We start from the raw sequence: 19,436 nt of genomic DNA on the forward strand, positions 1-19,436 counted from the left end.
GACGTGACGGCACAACATCATTGCCAAGTCGCCCCGCTGCGCGCTTATTTTTTTACAGCAAAGAGCAGGCGAGTCTCTTGCATGCGGCTATCTGTAAGGCAAACTGTGGACTGACTCCACTTAACTTGAAGGATCGATTTTAAGTGGGGTGAAGTCGGATCAAGAGCGGATCGATGAATGGAAGTCTAAGACAATGCACGGTAAACATGTAAAGTGTCGTTGGCAACCATTTGTCGATTTGTATTTGTCGAACAGATGGCTGTGTTCTGGGAAGCTCTTTGCTGAGACGGAGGTGTTCATGTGTGCTATTCAGGATGGCGTGGTCGCCACCCAAGCTTATAAAAAGCTGATTGTGAAGGAACAGGTGGAGAACGACCAGTGCAGAATGTATGGTTTGGCGTTAGAGACGTTGGACCATTTCATTTATGGCTGCACTGTTATGGCACTGGTGCAATACATTACCAGGCATAATGCTGTATGTAAGGTTCTCCATCAAAACCTTGCATACAAGCATGGGCTGATCACATAAACATATCCGGTTTACCGATATGAGCTGCAAACAATACTTAATAGTTCTGCTTACAGCATGTATTGAGACCGGCAAGTTCTAACTGATCGCCACATACCGCACAACAAGGCTGACATACGGTGATTTGACAAGACAGGTCGCTCCGCGTATATTATTGATATTGCTACCCCCCATAATAGCAACATTGAGCAGAAATATGTGGAGAAGAAGTTGAACTATGAGCCATTGGCTCGGGAAATCAAAGAAATTTGGCGTCTCGAGCGGGTGGTTGTAGTTTCCATAATATTGTCAGGAACAGATATTGTACCTAAATCCCTCACGGCTTCCCTGATGCTCGATGTTGCGGGGAGTACTCGATGGATTCTCCCACTAACCTACTACCACCTATGTAGGTAAGATCGTCCGAACCTAAATGCTTGGCACTTAGTGCTAGTATTAGGTAAAATCCGGTATCCACCGAGGTTGTGATAACTTGGAAATAATTGACAGAATAGTTGACATTCCAGTGAAATATTAAAATTTCATTCATGAAAAATCGACTTCTCCCCAGCCTTTTTTAAGGTTTTGTGTAAACACAAAACCTTATTAAAATCGGGTTACTGTCTGTCTGTCTGTCTGCCTGTTCGTCTGTCTGTCTGTCCGTCACATGCATTTTTCTCGGAGACGGTTATAGCGATTGACACCAAATTTGGTAGAAAGGTGGGAACTGTGAACAATCACGCATACAGGGAATTACATCCTTTTACGTCGAATTTAAGGGGGGGTCCCCATGCATGCAAAAGGGAGGTGTAAAATTTTTTTTCATGTGGGGTATCAAATTAAAGGTCTCGATTAGTACTTATCAAATCGTTGGATGGGTGGGGAGCGCGGGGGGTTGAAAGTGATCACTTCTTTAAGGGGGCCATTCTCAGAAACTACCAAACCGAAAAATCTGAAAAAAAATCAAGAGGCTGCCACTATATAGTGCCTGGGCTCCGAAATACCTTCCATACCGATATCTGTTTAAATAAAGTTAATAATAGTATATTACTACAATTTTTTGTAATTGGTTAGAAACCCCCCTTAAGTTCATCCTAGTACCATGAAATTTTGCAGTGATATAGGCTATAATATAGAGCATGATCTAACCTGAAGTTTGGTGGAAATTGCACTATTACTAACAAAGTTATAATAGCTCAAACTTGTTGCTTCTTTGAAAATTGAAGACTATGAATGTCAATATCACCCGAAAGTGGATACTCTCACATAATATCATATATGGATATATTACGTGCTACGTACTAAGAAATACACAAAACCTTTCGTACCTGAAGCGTCCAGCTTCCGGTTTCACGACTTGTTTGTATCTGTTGTAGGTTAAGTTTTTCACATTTGCTAATAATGCTAAATTCCAAGTATGAATCAATACAGTGCTTTCCATTAAATGATTTATCTAAATCGCTTTCTAAGAAATAGAAGCCAACAGAATTTTTATAATAACTATGTGACACGAAACTGTCAGGCACTCATCACTCCTCACATCCGTTTCTTTTTTTTTCTTTTTCAGCCTTTATCCCGTTCACAAGCGAGGTCGGTTCGTCGTGATCGGTTTCGCCATTTTATTTTATCAAATACCTGATCTGGTTGTAATCGCGAGGCTTTTCAATCCCCATCCAGCGTATCAAGCCACCGTTGTTTCGATCGGTCTTTTGGTAGCTTACCATCGACTTCGATGTTAAAATCAATCTTGGCAAGTGAATTCTCGTTAGCGCGAATTACGTGACCATACTATCGAAGACGCCTCTCTCGCAATTTTTGCAAGATCGATGCAACCCCATATCAATCGAAGATATCCTCACTTCGGATGTGATCAAAACGTGTCATGCCTCTAGTACAATGCAACATCTTCGTCTCTATTACCGCAAGACGCCGTTCATTGTCTTTTATAGGGCGAACGACATTGCGGTAAATTTTAAATTTGGGACATTCGTTGATACGTCGATCACAAAGAACACGAGTTGTGGAACACCACTTCATCCAGGTTGCGTTATTGCGTGAAGCAATTTCATTACGCAGTTCTCCATTGGCTGATAGCGTTGCCCCAAGGTATTTAAATAGCTCAGTTCTGGGCAGGTCACTACCGCTAACAGAACTGAGCGATTTAAATATCTCGAGCCAATGCTAACAGCCAATGGAGGACCGCGTTATGCTCCTCACATACGGAAACACAAAACCTTTTATACCTGAAGCGTCAAGCTCCCGGTTTCCCGGCTTCTTTATAATTAACCTTATCTATTTAACACATGTCGGAGTAACTTTGGTATGCATCTAGGGAGGACAAATGACATTGGAATCCTTAGGTCCAGTAAATTCGCAAATTAGGGGAATAAATATAGATAGTATGGGGAGTTTAAATCACTGACTTATTTGTTCACATTTTCCAGTGGCTACTCTTATTGGTACCAGCTTGATTTATTTTTCATGGTTTGCTCCTTTTATGTTTAGAACTAACGAAAGGACAATAAATTCAAATTCAAAAATTCAATCGCGAACGCGACATAAGTGCGAATTTGATGCAAGTGAAATCCTGCTTATACAGGATGCGGCAGCATAACGTCCTTTTTTAAAATGCGCGCCACTCAGTTAGTTGATGTCATAGCGGAGCGCTAGTGGTCTCGTTCAAGAGGGGATACTGTAAAGTTTTGCCCCGACACGGTACAGTCGCCATCATGCGTTGGAATAGTGAGGAGTGTGCCTTTGCCATTGAGGTTTACTTTTCAAAAGGATGTTTGGTTATTGCAACACAGCACGCATTTCAGAATCGCTTCAATTTAGCCCCGTTGGCTCCCGTCCCAGACCGCAAATCAATTGTTACATGGGTCACTACATTCAGACAAACTGCAAGTGCGACAAAAGGAACAACTGGAGTCGCTCGGCCCGTTAGATCACCTGAGAACATTGAAGCAGTGAGAGCGTCAATGTTGCGATCGCCACGGCGTTCTGCGCTTCTTCTTGATGTCGTTCCCGAGGGTGCTATTGTTTTTCTTAGCGATGAAGCCCATTTTCATTTGTGTGGGTCGGTTAACAAACAAAACATGCGCTACTGGGCTGACACCAACCCTCGAGAATTGCATCAAAAGCCTTTGCATTCACCCAAAGTGACAGTGTGGTGTGCAATTTCCTCAGCTGGAATTATTGGTCCCTGGTTTTTTGAGGAAAATGAGGTTACAGTGACAGTGAATTCGGACCGGTATGTAAACATGCTACAGAATTTTTTTTCCCACGGCTAGAAAATTTGGATTTGGGGGACACTTGGTTCCAACAAGATGGTGCAACAGCACACACTTCAAGAGCATCGATGGCTGTTTTGAGGGAACACTTTCCAGAGCGCCTTATCTCAATTAGAGGCGATTTGGAATGGCCGGCACACTCTCCCGATCTGTCCCCTTGTGATTTTTTTCTATGGGGTTTTTTGAAATCCCGTGTTTATGTGAATCATCGAAGAACCCTACAAGATTTGAAGACCAACATCCAAGAAGAAATTGCCAACATAACACCTGCTATGATAACAAGAGTCATGACAAACGCCAGAAATCGATTTACGCAATGTATGGAGAATGGACGTCACCTAACAGATTTGATCTTCAAAACAATGTAAAAAGAAACTTTAGACATGTGACGATTTTTTCTACTAGATACAAGTGATGCAGATTCATATTCCATAGGTGAATTTTATTGATCCTTTTACTTTAGACGCCGACCTGCTCGCTTAAGTAACGTAAGAAAACTGACAATTTCTGAATTTTCAAATAATCTTATCATGTACGTTGGGGTGATTAGGTTCTGTAGTAAAAGCTATTGTGTGTTAAACTTAACTCTCCGGGGCGATATGGGCTACATAAAATTAAAAAGGACAACTAATTATCCCTTATTACTGAAGAAAGGCTGTGACTTTTTTGTTTATTAGAGGTACTTGAGCAGACGGGCTCATATTATGAAATTTAAGGAAAAGCAAATATTATTGCAATAAATATTCAACCAAACTCAAAAATTCATAACTTGACCTAAAACCACTTTCAACCTATCAAATTTCCGAAATTGTTCGGTTGCGATTTTTTTGCTATAAACGCTCTCTAGTCTCCATCCACTAGCCAATGAAGTTGAGCCAACGTTCAATGTTTCACTGCTTAGTTTTTGAAAAATTGCAGAGGAAGCTCATGACTGACACTATTCTTACATGACATAATTTCCTAAAGTGGCATCTCGACATGAAGCCTCCAGAAAAAGAGGCAGTCATTCCATAAGAAATTCAACTAACCATGTACTCTCAATATGTTGCGAATCATTTTTTGATGTAATATCCTGGAGCATGCATGCTCCCACTCCTGATAAACTTGGAAATATATAACAATTGGAGCTACTAGTGGAGGAGCCGCCAACATTATGTTTCGCTGAATTTACCAGCTACCAAGAGGGCGAATATATTATTTATTGCGAATAGGAACATTCCTCGCTGAATATACGATTTACTGCTCTTTCTGCAGAACTCATGGGAGCGTGCTTTCCTTGGAGCTTGCACACATCATAAGGGAATTCATGTTATGAGTCTAGGCAGCGAATTCAAGGTCGAAAGCTGCGCATTCAGTGAGTATTAATAGTAAGAATTCTGTCTTGCTTAATATTAATCCGAAAGAAGTTTTGGGTTGGCAGATGAGAGGGAAGCCTCGCTTTAATGAATATATCATAAAATAAAGTTTCAAATTACTAAGTTTCAAATTACTATCCACACACACATGCTAATTTAATTATGTTCCTTATTTAATTAAGTTAATTCATTTATAAAGTTTCAATACGCTTAGAGGACACACATCGAAACCCCTCACGATACATAAAATTTATCCATTTGTAACCATACTAGGCGGTCTCCGAATGGAAGATGCACAATTAGCATTCCCTTAAGATACTTTGTTAGTCAGCACAGATGATTTATTAGGAATGTAACACCAACCCGCTGATCCTTGTCCTAAGATTTACGTAAATGGAAACACTTCCAACAAGAATGAAACTCATTCTGCATTCACTCAATGGATTTCCAACCATGAAAAATTCACGCTATCATGCCGAGAAGCAAAATAAACTTTTTTCATCCCGGGCTCTGTTGTTACCAAGGTAAAATGATATGAAAATGCTGATCCACCACCAAAATAAAAAGAATAAATAGAGGGAATGTCCGTGAGGGGGAGGGTGACGAAACAAATTACGGGGAAGGTGAGATACAAGACTAAAATAAATTTAATGGATAACGAAAACCAAGAAACCAGAACAGAAATACTAAGGAATACAAAAAAAAACGCAAAAAGGGAGACTTACGTGCCAAGAAAAGATAAGCCTGAATCCATTCGGCCAGAAATCCAATAACTTCGATGCGTTCGCCATTTTCAAAAGGATCGGGCGAACACTCAAATTCAAACCTTGCCCCTTCCATAAAATCACTTTCCGTAGAATTCAGCAAATCGTTATCATTGACAAAACTTTTCCCGACAACTTTCTCCTTTGAGAGTTTTCTAGGACCGTCGGAATGTCGATGACGATGATGATGTCGACGACGAATGAAATATTTTGGCAATATCGCAGTCGTAGTTGAATAGAACTGCTCAATTTTTTCTACGCCTTCCTTATTTGTCTCTCCAAAATGACCAAATATGTCACCGTTTGCGAGCTTCGGTATCAGAAAACTTTCCGTGGTGGTGGTGCTAGATGGTATCGATAGACCCCCAACAACACTTTCCGTATAACCCAGAGTCTCATTTCCGTCAAAATCACCCGAAACTTTGACACCTAGCTCTCCATTAGGAAACTGTCCTTCTGTAATTAGCAATAACGAACATAATATCAGCGAGTCCTTTTCAATTTTCAGGAGAGGAAAAAGTTTGAGTTTGGCTGTTCTTGCTAGGAGAAAATAATTAAAAAAGAAAATGACACCTGAAAAGTAATTTTTAATTTTCACATTTTTCTTGTTTTACTTTCGTAAAGGTCGACCGTAGGGAGTTTAGGGAGGCAGGTTGCCTCATTCTTGAAGGTTTACGCTTCATTTTCTTGGCTCCGCTTTGTGAATTTTTGAAATAAAATGCTACTCAAAACTTTGAATGCGTTTGCAATTAATTATTTTGATTAATACTTGCGCCCAGTCAGAATGACTTTGTTTTTTTGGGGAGTAATTATTCCACGACTATTTGCCAAGGAGGGGAGGGCGACAGCTGAATTCAATTATAATGGTAGACCTTCTTTATACTTGTGTACTTTTATTTTATTGCTTTTCTCAATTACGCCATCGGAAAGAACTCCTGTTCATACAGAATGATAGGTGGAGGAAAGGGGAAACTACTAAAGAGTTATAAATATCCTTTCGAAGATAGAATGGAAATGGAATGGAATGGAAACCGGTCCGTCTGTGGCATTATTGATACCAGTATTTAAAAATAGAACAACGTGGACTTAATGCCAACGAAACTAGCAAAAGGGGTATGCTCAGAAGCTAGGCTAAGATGGGCAGTGGGAATTTTTAAACCAATGAAATCTCCCGGAGTAGATGGCATTTTCCCAGCACTTATCCAGAGAGGCCTAGGAATTATCTTAGAGTCTCTTCTGAGGGTGGTAAGGGGGAGCATAGCACTGGGTTACATACCAAGGGCATGGAGACGGGCAAAAGTGGTCTTTATTCCGAAGGCGGGTAAAAAGGATCCTTTTCACCCTAAATCTTTCAGACCAATCTGCCTAACATCGTTCATACTCAAAACGGTGGAGAAGGTCATAGACAGCTATATTAGAACTAACGTTCTAAAGCGTAATCCCCTACATCACTGTCAATACTCTTACCGGGCAGGACGGTCAACTGAAACTGCTCTGTTTCAGCTGACAGAGGTACTACGGGACGCCATAGAAACAAAAGAAATTGCACTGTGCGCGTTTCTGAATATCGAAGGAGCATTCGACAACACATCACACACAGAGATACAGGATGCCCTGAGCCGCAAAGGAGTGGGAAACACCCTGGCACTCTGGATGGGCAAAATGCTAGAAAGCAGACAAATAGAGGTACAAACAGGTACAAATTCTATTATCATGAACATTCTAGAAGTGATGAACATACTAAAGTTCCTAACGGTTACAGGTCTGCTTGAGATACTATGATCAACAGGTACACTATAACCTGTAAAAGGGGCACAATAGTTTTTCAAGGACGCGGTGCGACTTTCCCTTAACAGAATAATAATAATAATAATGCCATGAACGTTGGAACCCGTCCGGCCAACAGTAGGGGAAGGTGCTGCCACAGATGAGGAATAAGGGCGGGGTGTTTTCGGATCACCAGGGGTTCCAATAAGAACTAGAACATTTGATGGAAGGTCAAGACAAAGTTATATCGTCCTACATTGAGTCGAGCAGACCTTTTTTTCAGGCGACATGTATATATCTGGCAAGTACGGAAACTTAAATTTTACACTACCCTTTTGCATGTATGGGGCCCCCCTTAAATTCAGTGGATGAGAGACGATTCACAGTTCTCGCTTTCCACAAAATTTCGTGTCAATAGGAGTATTCGTTTCTGAGAAAATGGGTGTGACAGACAGTAAACCAATTTTAGTATAGTTTTGTTTTTCACAAAACCTCAAAAAATGAAAGACGCCAGCTGCAATTTACTCTTTCAATTGCTCCCCAAAAACCTTACTTCCACAGTTTACACGGACGTTAGGACTAGTGTGCTAGTACATGATTCCATAACCGGAAAAGTTCTCAACGGAACTAAGAATGCAAATTGTTAGAATTTCCTCTACGGATGAAAATTAAGTCTAACAACCAAAGTTCTCCGTTGAGAGTGCACTAATGAAAAAGAGAGAGCATGGCAGATGCCAGTTGCCCAGTCTCCATAGGAAGACTGGATACATCAAATGCTTAGAGAACAGAGCTCGAGCACAAATATCGGGCGCTGAAGCAGTGCTTAAGTGCAAAAAGAGAAAATTCATAAATGTAAAGAGTTTCAAATCGGTGTTCGCACTTGACCAAAGGAATCTGGGGGTATTTCCAAACAGTATAGTGGTCCACTTTTTCCTCGAATTGAATTAAAATTTAACCATATAAAAAAAATCTTGAACGACATTTTTCATTTGATTCGAAAAATGTAGAAGAAATTGTTTTTCACCAATGGACACGTGCTTGGAAGATATGGACTACTGGCGAACTCCCAGCTCCTGAAACCTTTTGGGCATTCCTCCCCAATTTATGAATATGAAGATATTTTGAGATCAAAGTCTTGTAAATGGTGGGGAGACAAGTCCTTGATTGACATTTTGGAGGCTAAGAGGCACCCTGTTTCTTGGAGATGAGATAAGTTATCTCTTGGAACACTTTGAGATCGGCAATCATATGTTTCCAATTATTTGCTCTCCTCTGAGTGCTCTTAAGCCACGTTAGCCAGAAGTTGTAAATGTTGTCAATTAATGGCGCCTTCTTTTAGGGGATGCTTCAACATCAACCTCAGTTCTTTTAGTTATCGGGGAGAACCATGCAACTTAAATATTATGATAGCGTGCTTGGCTTCAAACATTTCTCTAGAAGTGTTCTGCGTGATCCATATAAAGGTTTACTTTCCCTACAACCGTGAAGTTCTTCTATGCATACCCCTATTATTTGCTCCAAGATGTTGATTATTGAGAACAAAAATCATGGCAACTGCAACACAAACCAGGCAATGTACCTTTGCCGCAATAATATCGCTAGCAAACCAGTCAACGATAACAATGATATTATTAGTTATCTAAACTTTGTTTTTGGGATTTTCGACCTAGAGTAGGGGAGAATTTCAGCATATTCTGTGGATGCGATTAGAATGCGGTGAATGTCTCATTATTAAATGGGACGACATCCCCAGTTACTAAGCTTCTCCTGACTGCTGAGTTCATGGAGTACCTTAAAGGTAGAGTATTCGAATCGCTGCTTTATTTAATCCGGTTTGTTGAAGACTCCACACTGAGCTCAAAAATTTGTTACCTCGTTATGCCGGTATTTATTGACGACGTTCCGTTCCGGAACATGACTTGGTTTTGGGAACCGATGTCTATATTCTGCTGGATTCCGCCCCAAATCCACAACTCGGTGATAGACGCGGGCGATAAATTCATTTAGCTAATTCGTCAATATCATACGATGCCTAGGTCTACCGTTGCTGGTGATTAGTGGCATCATCATCATCATCAACGCCGCAACAACCGGTATCCGGTTTTGCCCCGAGGTCCAATAATTCGATATCCCTAAAAGCTGTCTGGCGTCTTGAGCTACGCCATCGCTCCGCTTTTCTACCATAAATATTGCCCTTATAGACTTTCCGGACTGGATCATCCTCATCCATAGGGATTAAGTAACCCGCCCACCGTAACCTATTGAGCCGGATTTTATCCACAACCGGACGGTCATGGTATCGCTCATAGATTTCTTCGTTATGTAGACTACGGAATCGTCCATCCTCATGTAGGGGGACAAAAATTCTTCGGAGGATTCTTCTCTCGAACGCGGCCAAGAGTTCCCAAATCTTCTTGCTAAGAACCCAAGCCTCCAAGTAATACATGAGGACTGGTAAGATCATTGTCTTGTATACTAAGAGGTTTGACCCTATGGTGAGAGGTTTCGAGTGGAACAGTTTGTAAGCTGAAATAGACTCCGTTAGCTGACAGCAACCATGCGTGGATTTCTTCATCGTAACTGTTATCGGTTGTGATTTTCGACCCTATATAGGTGAAATTATAGTTAGTGGCATGATCGCCAAAATATCCAAGAGTGAGGAACTGTTTAAATGGGTACTATCTCTAGGGTCCCAGTTGAATAATTTAAATTATTATACTCAGTTTCCTCAACGAGTAATATAGAGCCAATCAGTCCTGCAGCAGATCCGCAATGTTGCAACGCCCCATGGTTACCTCCAAAGGTTGAGAAGGTATTGAAGGGGAGCGGCTGAAATACAGTGTTACGTTACTGGAATTCTTCCGATAGACGAGTCGATTCCTTTCTCCTGCTACAATATCAATTGTGCCGTCTATTTTAATAACCGACGCACTTAATATGGTGTGGTCAACTCTATAAAAATTGAGGCAACTCCATTAAAAACAAGTCGGAAAACCGGAAGCTGGACGTTTCAGGTATAAAAGGTTTTGTGTATTTCTTTTATAAAAACATTTCAGTCGACATTTGCCCTATTAGAACCTAGCACGTAATATAAGCATATATGCGTGAGGATATCCACTTGCGCATGATAGTGAGATTCAAAGTCTTGAACTTGTATAGAAACGACAACATTGATCTATTATAACTTTGTTAGTAATAGTGCCATTTCTATCAAATGGTAGAATCTTGCTCCATGTTATAGCCTGCATTGCCGCAAATTTCGTGAACCTATGATGAACTTAAGAGGGGTGGTAATAACTTTATTTGAGCAAATATCGGTATGAAGGGAGCCTAGGCACCATATAGTGGCAGCCTCTTGTTTTTTTTAGATTTTTCGGTTTGGTAGTTTCTGAGAATGGGTCCGAGAGAGAAAAAATCTCTTTCGACCCGCCGCACTCCCCACCTTCCAACAAATGTCAAAACTAAGACTGCTTCGGAAAGTACCAACCAAGACCTTTCCTTTCCACGGCTATACTTAATGAAAAAAAATGTGCACCCCCGCCCTTTTGCATGTATGAAGACCTAAATTCGACATGGAATGATGTGACTCATTGTATGCGTGAACTTTCACAGTTCCCAATTTTCCAAAAAATTGGTGTCAATCGCTACAAACGTTTCCGAGGAAAATGTGTGTGACAGACAGACAAACAGACGGACACACATTTCAATAAATGTTTTCTTTTACACAAACCCTGAAAAATCGAATGGGTTTACGACCAGCAGATAGCACCTTAGCTGCTACTTTTTTTTACCGCCTTTGTCTCGATATTCAGCACAAAAACAAATAACATACCTTTCGACAACTAATAATAACAATAATCGTTGACGCAACAATCCATATTGGATTAGGGCCTTGAAGTGTGTTAGAGCACTTCATTCAAGACCGTAACGGTACACTACAGTACATTGTAGGAGGCAATGTGGTCAGCACTGTGCTCGCCCGAGATTATTACCCTCATTGACCTTAGGTACTCATTTATAGCTGAGTCGACTAGTATCCGACGTCAAATCACCATACAAATCCCACTGCCACCAGCGAGATTTGAACCGCGACCTTCCGTATGATAGCCTTGTGGTCTCACCACTCAGCTATCCGGACACTTCGACAACTAACCTGACCTTAATTTTCAAATCGGCGGAAAAGGGGCGAAGGGTTCACAGTACTGGTACTTGTTTAGGGTATCATTTATTATACGACTATCATATCTTCCTAACTCCTAAAACGTATTTTATATTCGCATCAGCGTGGTTCACTAGATATATATGCATGGTTGCTATTTACGCTTGGTCAGGTATAGCACATCAACCCAGTTACGCGCCATCGTTCGAGGCTGCCTGAAATGCACTTCAACTCCAAACGATTTCATGAGACGCCTGCACTCCTTCCCTACTCTTCTGTACCAAGTACCCTTGGCAAGACCCGTTCGTCGGCTATCTTAGGAGAGTGAATTCTACTACATGCCAGCAATGCAATTATCGCCCCTCCTTAGTGCGTGACATATCCAATGCCACTTCCGCCTTACGACTGACACGCCTGTGTGGGGTCGAAGTTCTTTGCTTGTAATAGAATACGGCTAGTGCATCCCAATGATACATATCGAAAAGTATCGAAAAGTGGATCTAGCATTGCTAACGCGTCGGGCAATATCCAGTTCGGTTCCACCGTTGACAGAAATGACGCTATATATTATAAATATAATATGATATATACAAAGGTATCGCGGTCCACTTAACTCCTCCACGTCCTCCGGACAAAGCAGCAGGAAGAACTTCACTGACAACAAAAAGAAGTAATATCGTTAACAAGTCGGCAAGTGGTCTGTCATTCATTCACCATGAAAAGATTTGCGATCACATGCGAGCTCTTGTGTGATGCGGGATACACTTCTGAAATTGTCGCGTTCTGCGGTATCATCCGCTTCGATCACAACCGTAATAGCAAATTCCCCTTTGTCGAGGTGCGAGCAACGTTGTACTTCACAGGATTTCACTCGGTATTGTAGTTCGAGCACGTGAAGATCAGCATCATTCGCAGTGATCAATATAGGCTTCAACCCCTTTCATTAAGCAAGGTATTGCCAGAGCCCACCTTGGCATTCAGATCACCTATCTCAAGCATAATGTGCAGGGAAGCCTCTGGTGAACTGCGTGTAATTCCTCGTTGAAAACGTCCTTCTCCACTATATTTTAACTCTGTTCAATTTTGTTGCTTCTTAACCCCGACCGGAATTTTGCTGTTAAAAGCCTGGCAAAAACTGGCTGCCAGGTCAAGAGAGCGCGCCTTGCAGTGGCCGTCAGAAACAATGCGGCCCCGAACTGTGGCAAGAGAGAGAGGAGTAATCTCCACCATCTTACTTTGCTTAGGTCAAGAATGTCCAACTTATATCATTGGAATTCCCGCTCGGGTCGAAGAAAGCGACAATTCTGAGGACCCTGCCGATAAGTGTGCGCACATTCCAGAAACCAATCATAGTTCGTTTTCGAAAGCGAAACGTCTCAGTGTGCAGTCAGCCCTTATTTCCGTTGCGTTGGTAACATTTCGACAGTAATAAAGTTTTAAAATTGAGGCCGCTAGCCCAAAAATTGCCGTCCTTTTTTGCTGCCTCTTATGACAAGCAGGGAAAACTCTAGGTGAATTCATAAACCCGAACTAATAAGCTCCCACCGCCATTTTTCTACGTTTACTGAAAGTAAAATCCACATATCGACCGTTGATTGCATCATTTGAACAACGGCGTTGGCGCATCTTCGTACTACGAGTTAAATAAAGATATACTGATTTCGATGCAAAAATCGGTCATTATGGCACCTAAACTTAGCCATGGACGATCCGACCGGCCTGTCAGTTACACCTCAACAGTGTGCGGCCTGAACTTGTGTGGGGTTCGGCGGACTGTAGAGGCAGCTGGTGATCGATTGAAAATCGATTCTCCATCCGGCTAATCGGAAATGATATCAGAAAAACCTTTACGGTTGTTGGCTGAGGCTCCAGGCTGGCGGTAGCCAGGCAGGTCATCTAGGCCATGAGCGTTCTGTTATAAATGCCTAGCTAATAGATGCATGGTATTTTCAGTCATACAGGCAGCCGGATAGACTGTCAACCGTTCAGGCGTAGCTGACAGGCCTACTTGAGCGTGTATGGCAGGCTTGATAATCTTAGAATCGAGCCAAAAGCCTAAATCATTAAGCAGTTTATAAAACTCTCCGGGTCATGTGCTTTTTAAAGAAATATGTTTCCAAGAAACTCAGTGAGAGAGACCGCCTCTATCATAGCTAGATCGAGTGCCCGATGTTATTCCTGTACCCGCATAAAGAGCTTCATAATAAATTGCACTCGGGGTTCCAAAAGAGATCCGCATCAAATTCTTAAAAACCAATGTACCCCAAATATCGAACATCTCCGCTATATTAACGATAAAAACGATATTTTACGAGTCATGACAATTGTCGTCACTATCTGATACTGTCACGTGGGGCTTTAGACGTCAAATGGGGAACATATTTCTACGAAAATTATGTTTTTCAGTCGTATCACAACAAAGCTGATTTTGAGCTACTGGACGAAATGTGGAATGATCGTTACGATCGTCAACCCACGATCAACGACTAGATCTGAATAAAACAGGGTTTCTGGCAACCGATCCCAATGAGACAGGCACGACCTTATCAGTCTGAGTTACATGCCCAGAACTCAGTGATTTAGAAATTTCTGGTTAAAAATAGTAGTTAGTTATGAGCTGTATCATGAAAGTGGTCCACATATCAACACAATTTGGGTGAAATCGGGCACCGTAACCGGCATTCATTGCAATCGACGTTCAGTCGAACGTCTTAAGCCGAAAAGTTTCCACAACTTAACTTGCCCTGTCGGATGTATAGTTCTGAGGGCTACCAAAGGTTATAAATGCCGCTTCGCGATTATTTTATCTGGTTCGAAATCGAAACTTTCGCCATCGACATAACGTTGCACTCATCATGGAGGAGATGTTTATTTTCATGGCTGTAGTCATGTTATCCATGCTAATAACAAGTAGGTATTTAGGACTGCCCTGGAATTAAAGTCGTTTGGAAAAACATTGATGTCAAACTGGACAAATACTGCTATTTTAAGTGAGTTTCGTTAAATCGCTCTACACAATCTGAAGAATGAAGTTTCTAGGTGTATAAAAAGTGTGTCACGTCTCTTTCGATATTCGTTGAGGAGTTGCCTTTCGTCTCTCTGTTATTGTCTTTTTTTTGGGGTAGAGTGGGTGAATGTATTTAGGCACACAGTGTTGGACTCCCGATTCGGTACGTCGTCGGACTACCACCGAAACACTTCCCCGTCACCAGAGAGCTAGCCTGGAACCGTTTGCCACATAACTTCGGGCTAGTCTCCGAACTCTCCCGCCTTGCGGGGCTTTCAAATCAGGGAATTACTTTCACCAACGGGAGGGGAGAGGAGGAAGAAAACTGTCCGCACAAGGAACTCCCTGCCATCCGGCTCCTCCACCGGTAGAGCTCTATCTCCTCAGCAACGAGAAGGACCCGAACTTAAAGGGCAACACGGCTTCACCTGTCAGCACTCCCCAGCACCTCTAAGACAATGTTACCTGGAGAGAGATCCCCTGTATTTAAATTGAGCTGCTGACGAAACCCATCCCACCTTCCACAAGAAAGAAAGTGTGATGGGCGTCGTCCACAAATCTATTGCAAAACACACAATCTGGGTACGGGAACAGTCAGCCTCACCATGCTTCCTGTTCAACCAACCATCTAAGTTACCGATTAGTCACGCAGTCCATCTGCCTCTAGTTTCATTTTGCTACGAGAGTTGGCACTCGTCTAGAGTGCCGTTCTTTACGAGCAACAACCGCCCTTGGCTCATCTCCTTGGGCTTGTATATAGCTTGACGCTCCTTAGCAAGAAGGGCAATGGGGATTACTCCCGCGATGACCATCACGGCCGGTTCAGAGAAAGTGTGGTACGCAGACGCCACCCGCAAAGTCTCTGTACTTGCGCGAGACGTTTGTCAGCCCATACTTCTACGGCGTAGAGCAAGACAGACTGCGTTGAAGTCATCAGGAGACGTCGCCTGCTAGACGTAGGACCCCAATGTTTGCCATTGGCCTGCTTAACCCCAAAACTCCAGCTGAAGCCTCGTTCGCTGCTGCTTTGATTTGCTCAAAAAAGCTCATCTTTGAGTCAAGAGTAAGCCCTAGATACTTTACCGCTGGGTCGGAATTCTCTTTTTAGTCAGGATGACTACTTCGGTTTTTTCCAGTGCAAAGATGAAACCATGAGTATTCACCCATCCGCTTACTCATCGCATCAATATGCCAAGTCTGCTTTGCACCAGTTTGACAGCGCACCCAGCAACAAGCCCCGCGACATCATTTGCATAACCCACCACCCTAGGATGAATCCCTGTGTTTCCCCCGACGTGACTTCTATCCGCCTCTGACCCTCTAGTGTTTCTTAGAGCAGGAAGCGGTTCCTCAGATAGTCCCTCAATATCCGTAGAGATAGTTCGGCACGTGGAAAATATTGTCTAATGTGCCTAGAATAAAGCTTTGCCACCTTCCAATGAGCAGGGAAAGTACCCTCTTTCAGGCAAGCGTTGAATGCGCCGAGCAGTAGGTCTGGCCGGTGTTGGAATACCAGTTTGTATACTTCTGCTGGAATACCAGTGGGTCCTGGCGCCTTCTTACTTTTCATAGAGAGGCCTGCCTATTCCAACTCTTTTATAGAGAAAAGTGGACAGTCCATACAGGGTGCGCAGGGAATAGTACCCTTACAATGTGATTAATTTGCTCGGCCTTAAGTGAACACGGTTTCCGCAGAGCCCCGATTTTTCGGATTACCAGTTTGTAACCAAGTCCCCACGGGTCCCCATTCACTTCGTCGACCCTGCCAGCAACGAGTTTTGCTCTTGTTTATTGTGCTGGGGAGTCTCCTTTTGGCTGATTTGTATTCCGTCTTTATGGTACATGCCTTCTTCCGTTGTGTTAAGCGACGGAGCCTGTGACACTCCTTCCGGAGCTCTGCAGTTTCCACTGTCCACCAATATCTCTGCTATTGTCTATGAAGATTAAGTTTTCTTATTGTCTCACAACAAAAGTGATCTCGAGGAACTTGTCCAAAAGTGGGATAGTCATCCATTGTGCCACGATCAATTAAATTTGGGGCAAACCTCAAAGGAAAGGGTATAATTACTGTGAGTGACATCGACCGGCGAAAACTAAACAATTTAAGTGTCTCAGATTAATGCTATTTGACAACAGTGAACTGCTCTATGAAATTGCTTCTTGCAATGTCGCAACTTGGATAATGAAGTGTTTCGTAACTGGCGATTTATCAACTAAAGTCTCAAATCCAAAATCTAAGGCAGTGTCACTCGCCCCGTTGTCCTGGTTGTCAGTGCTGACCGACTGCAAAATTTGTGAATACTATACCTTTCAAGGATACACACAAGGCACTACCATCATAAAGGGTGAATTGAATATTAAAACGTTCCACAAGCGTATCTTCTAACTTACTCGATTCCTCATGATATCGACAGGCTCATTTTTCACACTCCTGTTTGCATTCCCCCAGCAAGGGAGTCCATTCATAAGCTGACGAATAAGTAGGTATTGTTACATAACATTCAATCAAAATGGAATGCAATGCAGAGGATATCTCCATAAATCAATTAACCCAGTTGTGTTTTTTAGCATGGCAATGAGTCCCTGCATGTATTTCTGCTATTTCAGAATGACGTATAATTGGCACTTTTACAAAAATTGGAGCTACTGAGTCCTCGTGTCAAGTGTATGCAAAATCAGGATTGTTTACTTGTTTGGATCCACTTAGTCCTGGGAAAAAATTGAGTTACCTGCAGTTCGAAATCGAGTTTCGATAGTGTTAATGGCATTTCCTCAGTGAAAATGTCATTTCCAGAAACAAAGCAATATTGACAACAAGTTGATATCAATTTTCCGGGACTAATTAATTTTTTACTGATATCAGACTTAGGAACAATAGATAGTGATTCCCTTCATTGTCTTCAGAATATTAACCATAGGTTATGATGTATGGGATTAGGCTTTCTCTTAAATGTATTGTTTCAGTGGAAGTCATCTCTGAATGGGATTTGGGGAGCATTTGGACTTGAGCAAAACTCATGCACTGGTGGATATTAAATATAAAAGCAACATCCGACTTTCATTCAGCAGTCTTTCTCTCAGTTGGATATTCCTCGCTTGGAGAGGTAAACGTACATCCCAAATTCCAGGCTTACTGCTAGAAAAGCAGATTTAGGTAATACCTAGGGGATAACCCAAATTAAATTAGTTACATGCGAATGGTCCTTTGAATGCAAATAAACTTGGGTTAGAGGAGAATATGGAATATGTTTTGATCCATGCTAAATTTTGTAGCATATATTGTTATTAGTCAAGCAACCGTTGCTATTATTTGTTAGTTCTTGAAGTGACGCCTTCAAATCTGCCTGATATATGTATTAACCTAAGATTGATTATTGAGCGCAACAGCAAGCAGAGACCTCCACAAGAAAGCTTCACAAGATCATCATCAATTTCTCAACGAAGGTGAGCATATGCTGAGGTTGCACCCAATGAAAGCAGCAATGCTTCATTTACAACCGCCACCAGTCTATTTCATAAATGATAAACTCACTGCATTTTTTTCCAAGACTTTTTACAACTAGTGTAAGAAACTTTCATTTACCTGTGTGTGTGTTTGACGTCTTTGCTTAATGCTTGGCAGCATTAAGGCTCAACCACCTGTCATTATAGGAAGCTTGTATGCAGTTTTTGATAGCAGCATTAGCCAATACTACTGAAACTCCAATTGCTGGTTCCGGTCCGAGCATGGGGGAAATTCAACCCTCTTTTGCTAAAGTATCCAAAATTTTATTTCCCTCTACACCACAATAACCGGGTTGCTGCCCTTAATATCGCATACACTTCAGCCTGAAAGACCGTAGCGTACTGCCCCAAGGGAAAAGCCCACTTTTTCGTTTTTATTCGAGCCATCGGTGTAGAAGACGTTAGTATATCCGGACAGGCATTCTTCATTTCAAGAAAACTTCATATTTTCAACCAAACTTGGGGATCCGAGAATCAGAAGGCATTGCGAAAACTGGATTCAGTTCTCCCAATGACCCTTCCAATGCTCTGTGCCCCCATGTCCATTGTTTTTCCATAGATCTAATTGCAGTACTCTCAATAAACAAATCCAAGGGCTGCAAATTGCGTAATGCATTCAGGGCTGTGCCGGATATCGTGCTCATGACACAAAGTTCTTTTGTTTCACCTTAATCCACTATACTACGGATGCATAAGCGAACATCCGCCTAACGATAAGAACGTGAATCCACATTACTACCTGAGGCCTAATATATTTCACTTCTGCGGACAGTTGAAGGATTGTACTCCGCTTCTCTGGAAGTCTGGGTGTCAGGATAGTTGAGTGGTTAGAGCACGAGGCTGTCGTACGGAAAGTAGCCATTCAAATCTCACAGGCGGCAGCGGGATTTGTATCGCGATTTGACGTTGAATACAAGTTGACTCAGCTGTGAATAAGTACCTGAGTCAAAGTCGGGTAATAATCTCGGACGAGTGCAATACTGACAACATTGGCTCCTATAGGGTACTATCACCACCTTCAACGGCGCAATAACCGGTATCCGGTCTAGGCCTGCCTTAATAAGGAACTCCAAACATCCCGG

At 42.1% G+C, this 19,436-nt stretch overlaps 1 protein-coding gene across 3 annotated transcripts in view; it reads right to left on the bottom strand.

Annotated features, from left to right (window-relative positions):
* The window catches only part of LOC119660163, a 440,101-nt gene that overhangs the window by 39,695 nt on the left and 380,970 nt on the right, over nucleotides 1-19,436 (bottom strand). For all 3 annotated transcript variants that reach the window (XM_038068569.1, XM_038068568.1, XM_038068567.1), the window contains exon 9: nucleotides 5,879-6,373. In XM_038068569.1, the coding sequence (XP_037924497.1) occupies nucleotides 5,879-6,373 (495 nt within the window). The remainder of the gene's footprint in view (nucleotides 1-5,878; nucleotides 6,374-19,436) is intronic.

Source organism: Hermetia illucens, chromosome 6 (genome assembly GCF_905115235.1).
Source record: "Hermetia illucens chromosome 6, iHerIll2.2.curated.20191125, whole genome shotgun sequence".
Classification (NCBI taxonomy): Eukaryota; Metazoa; Arthropoda; class Insecta; order Diptera; family Stratiomyidae; genus Hermetia; species Hermetia illucens.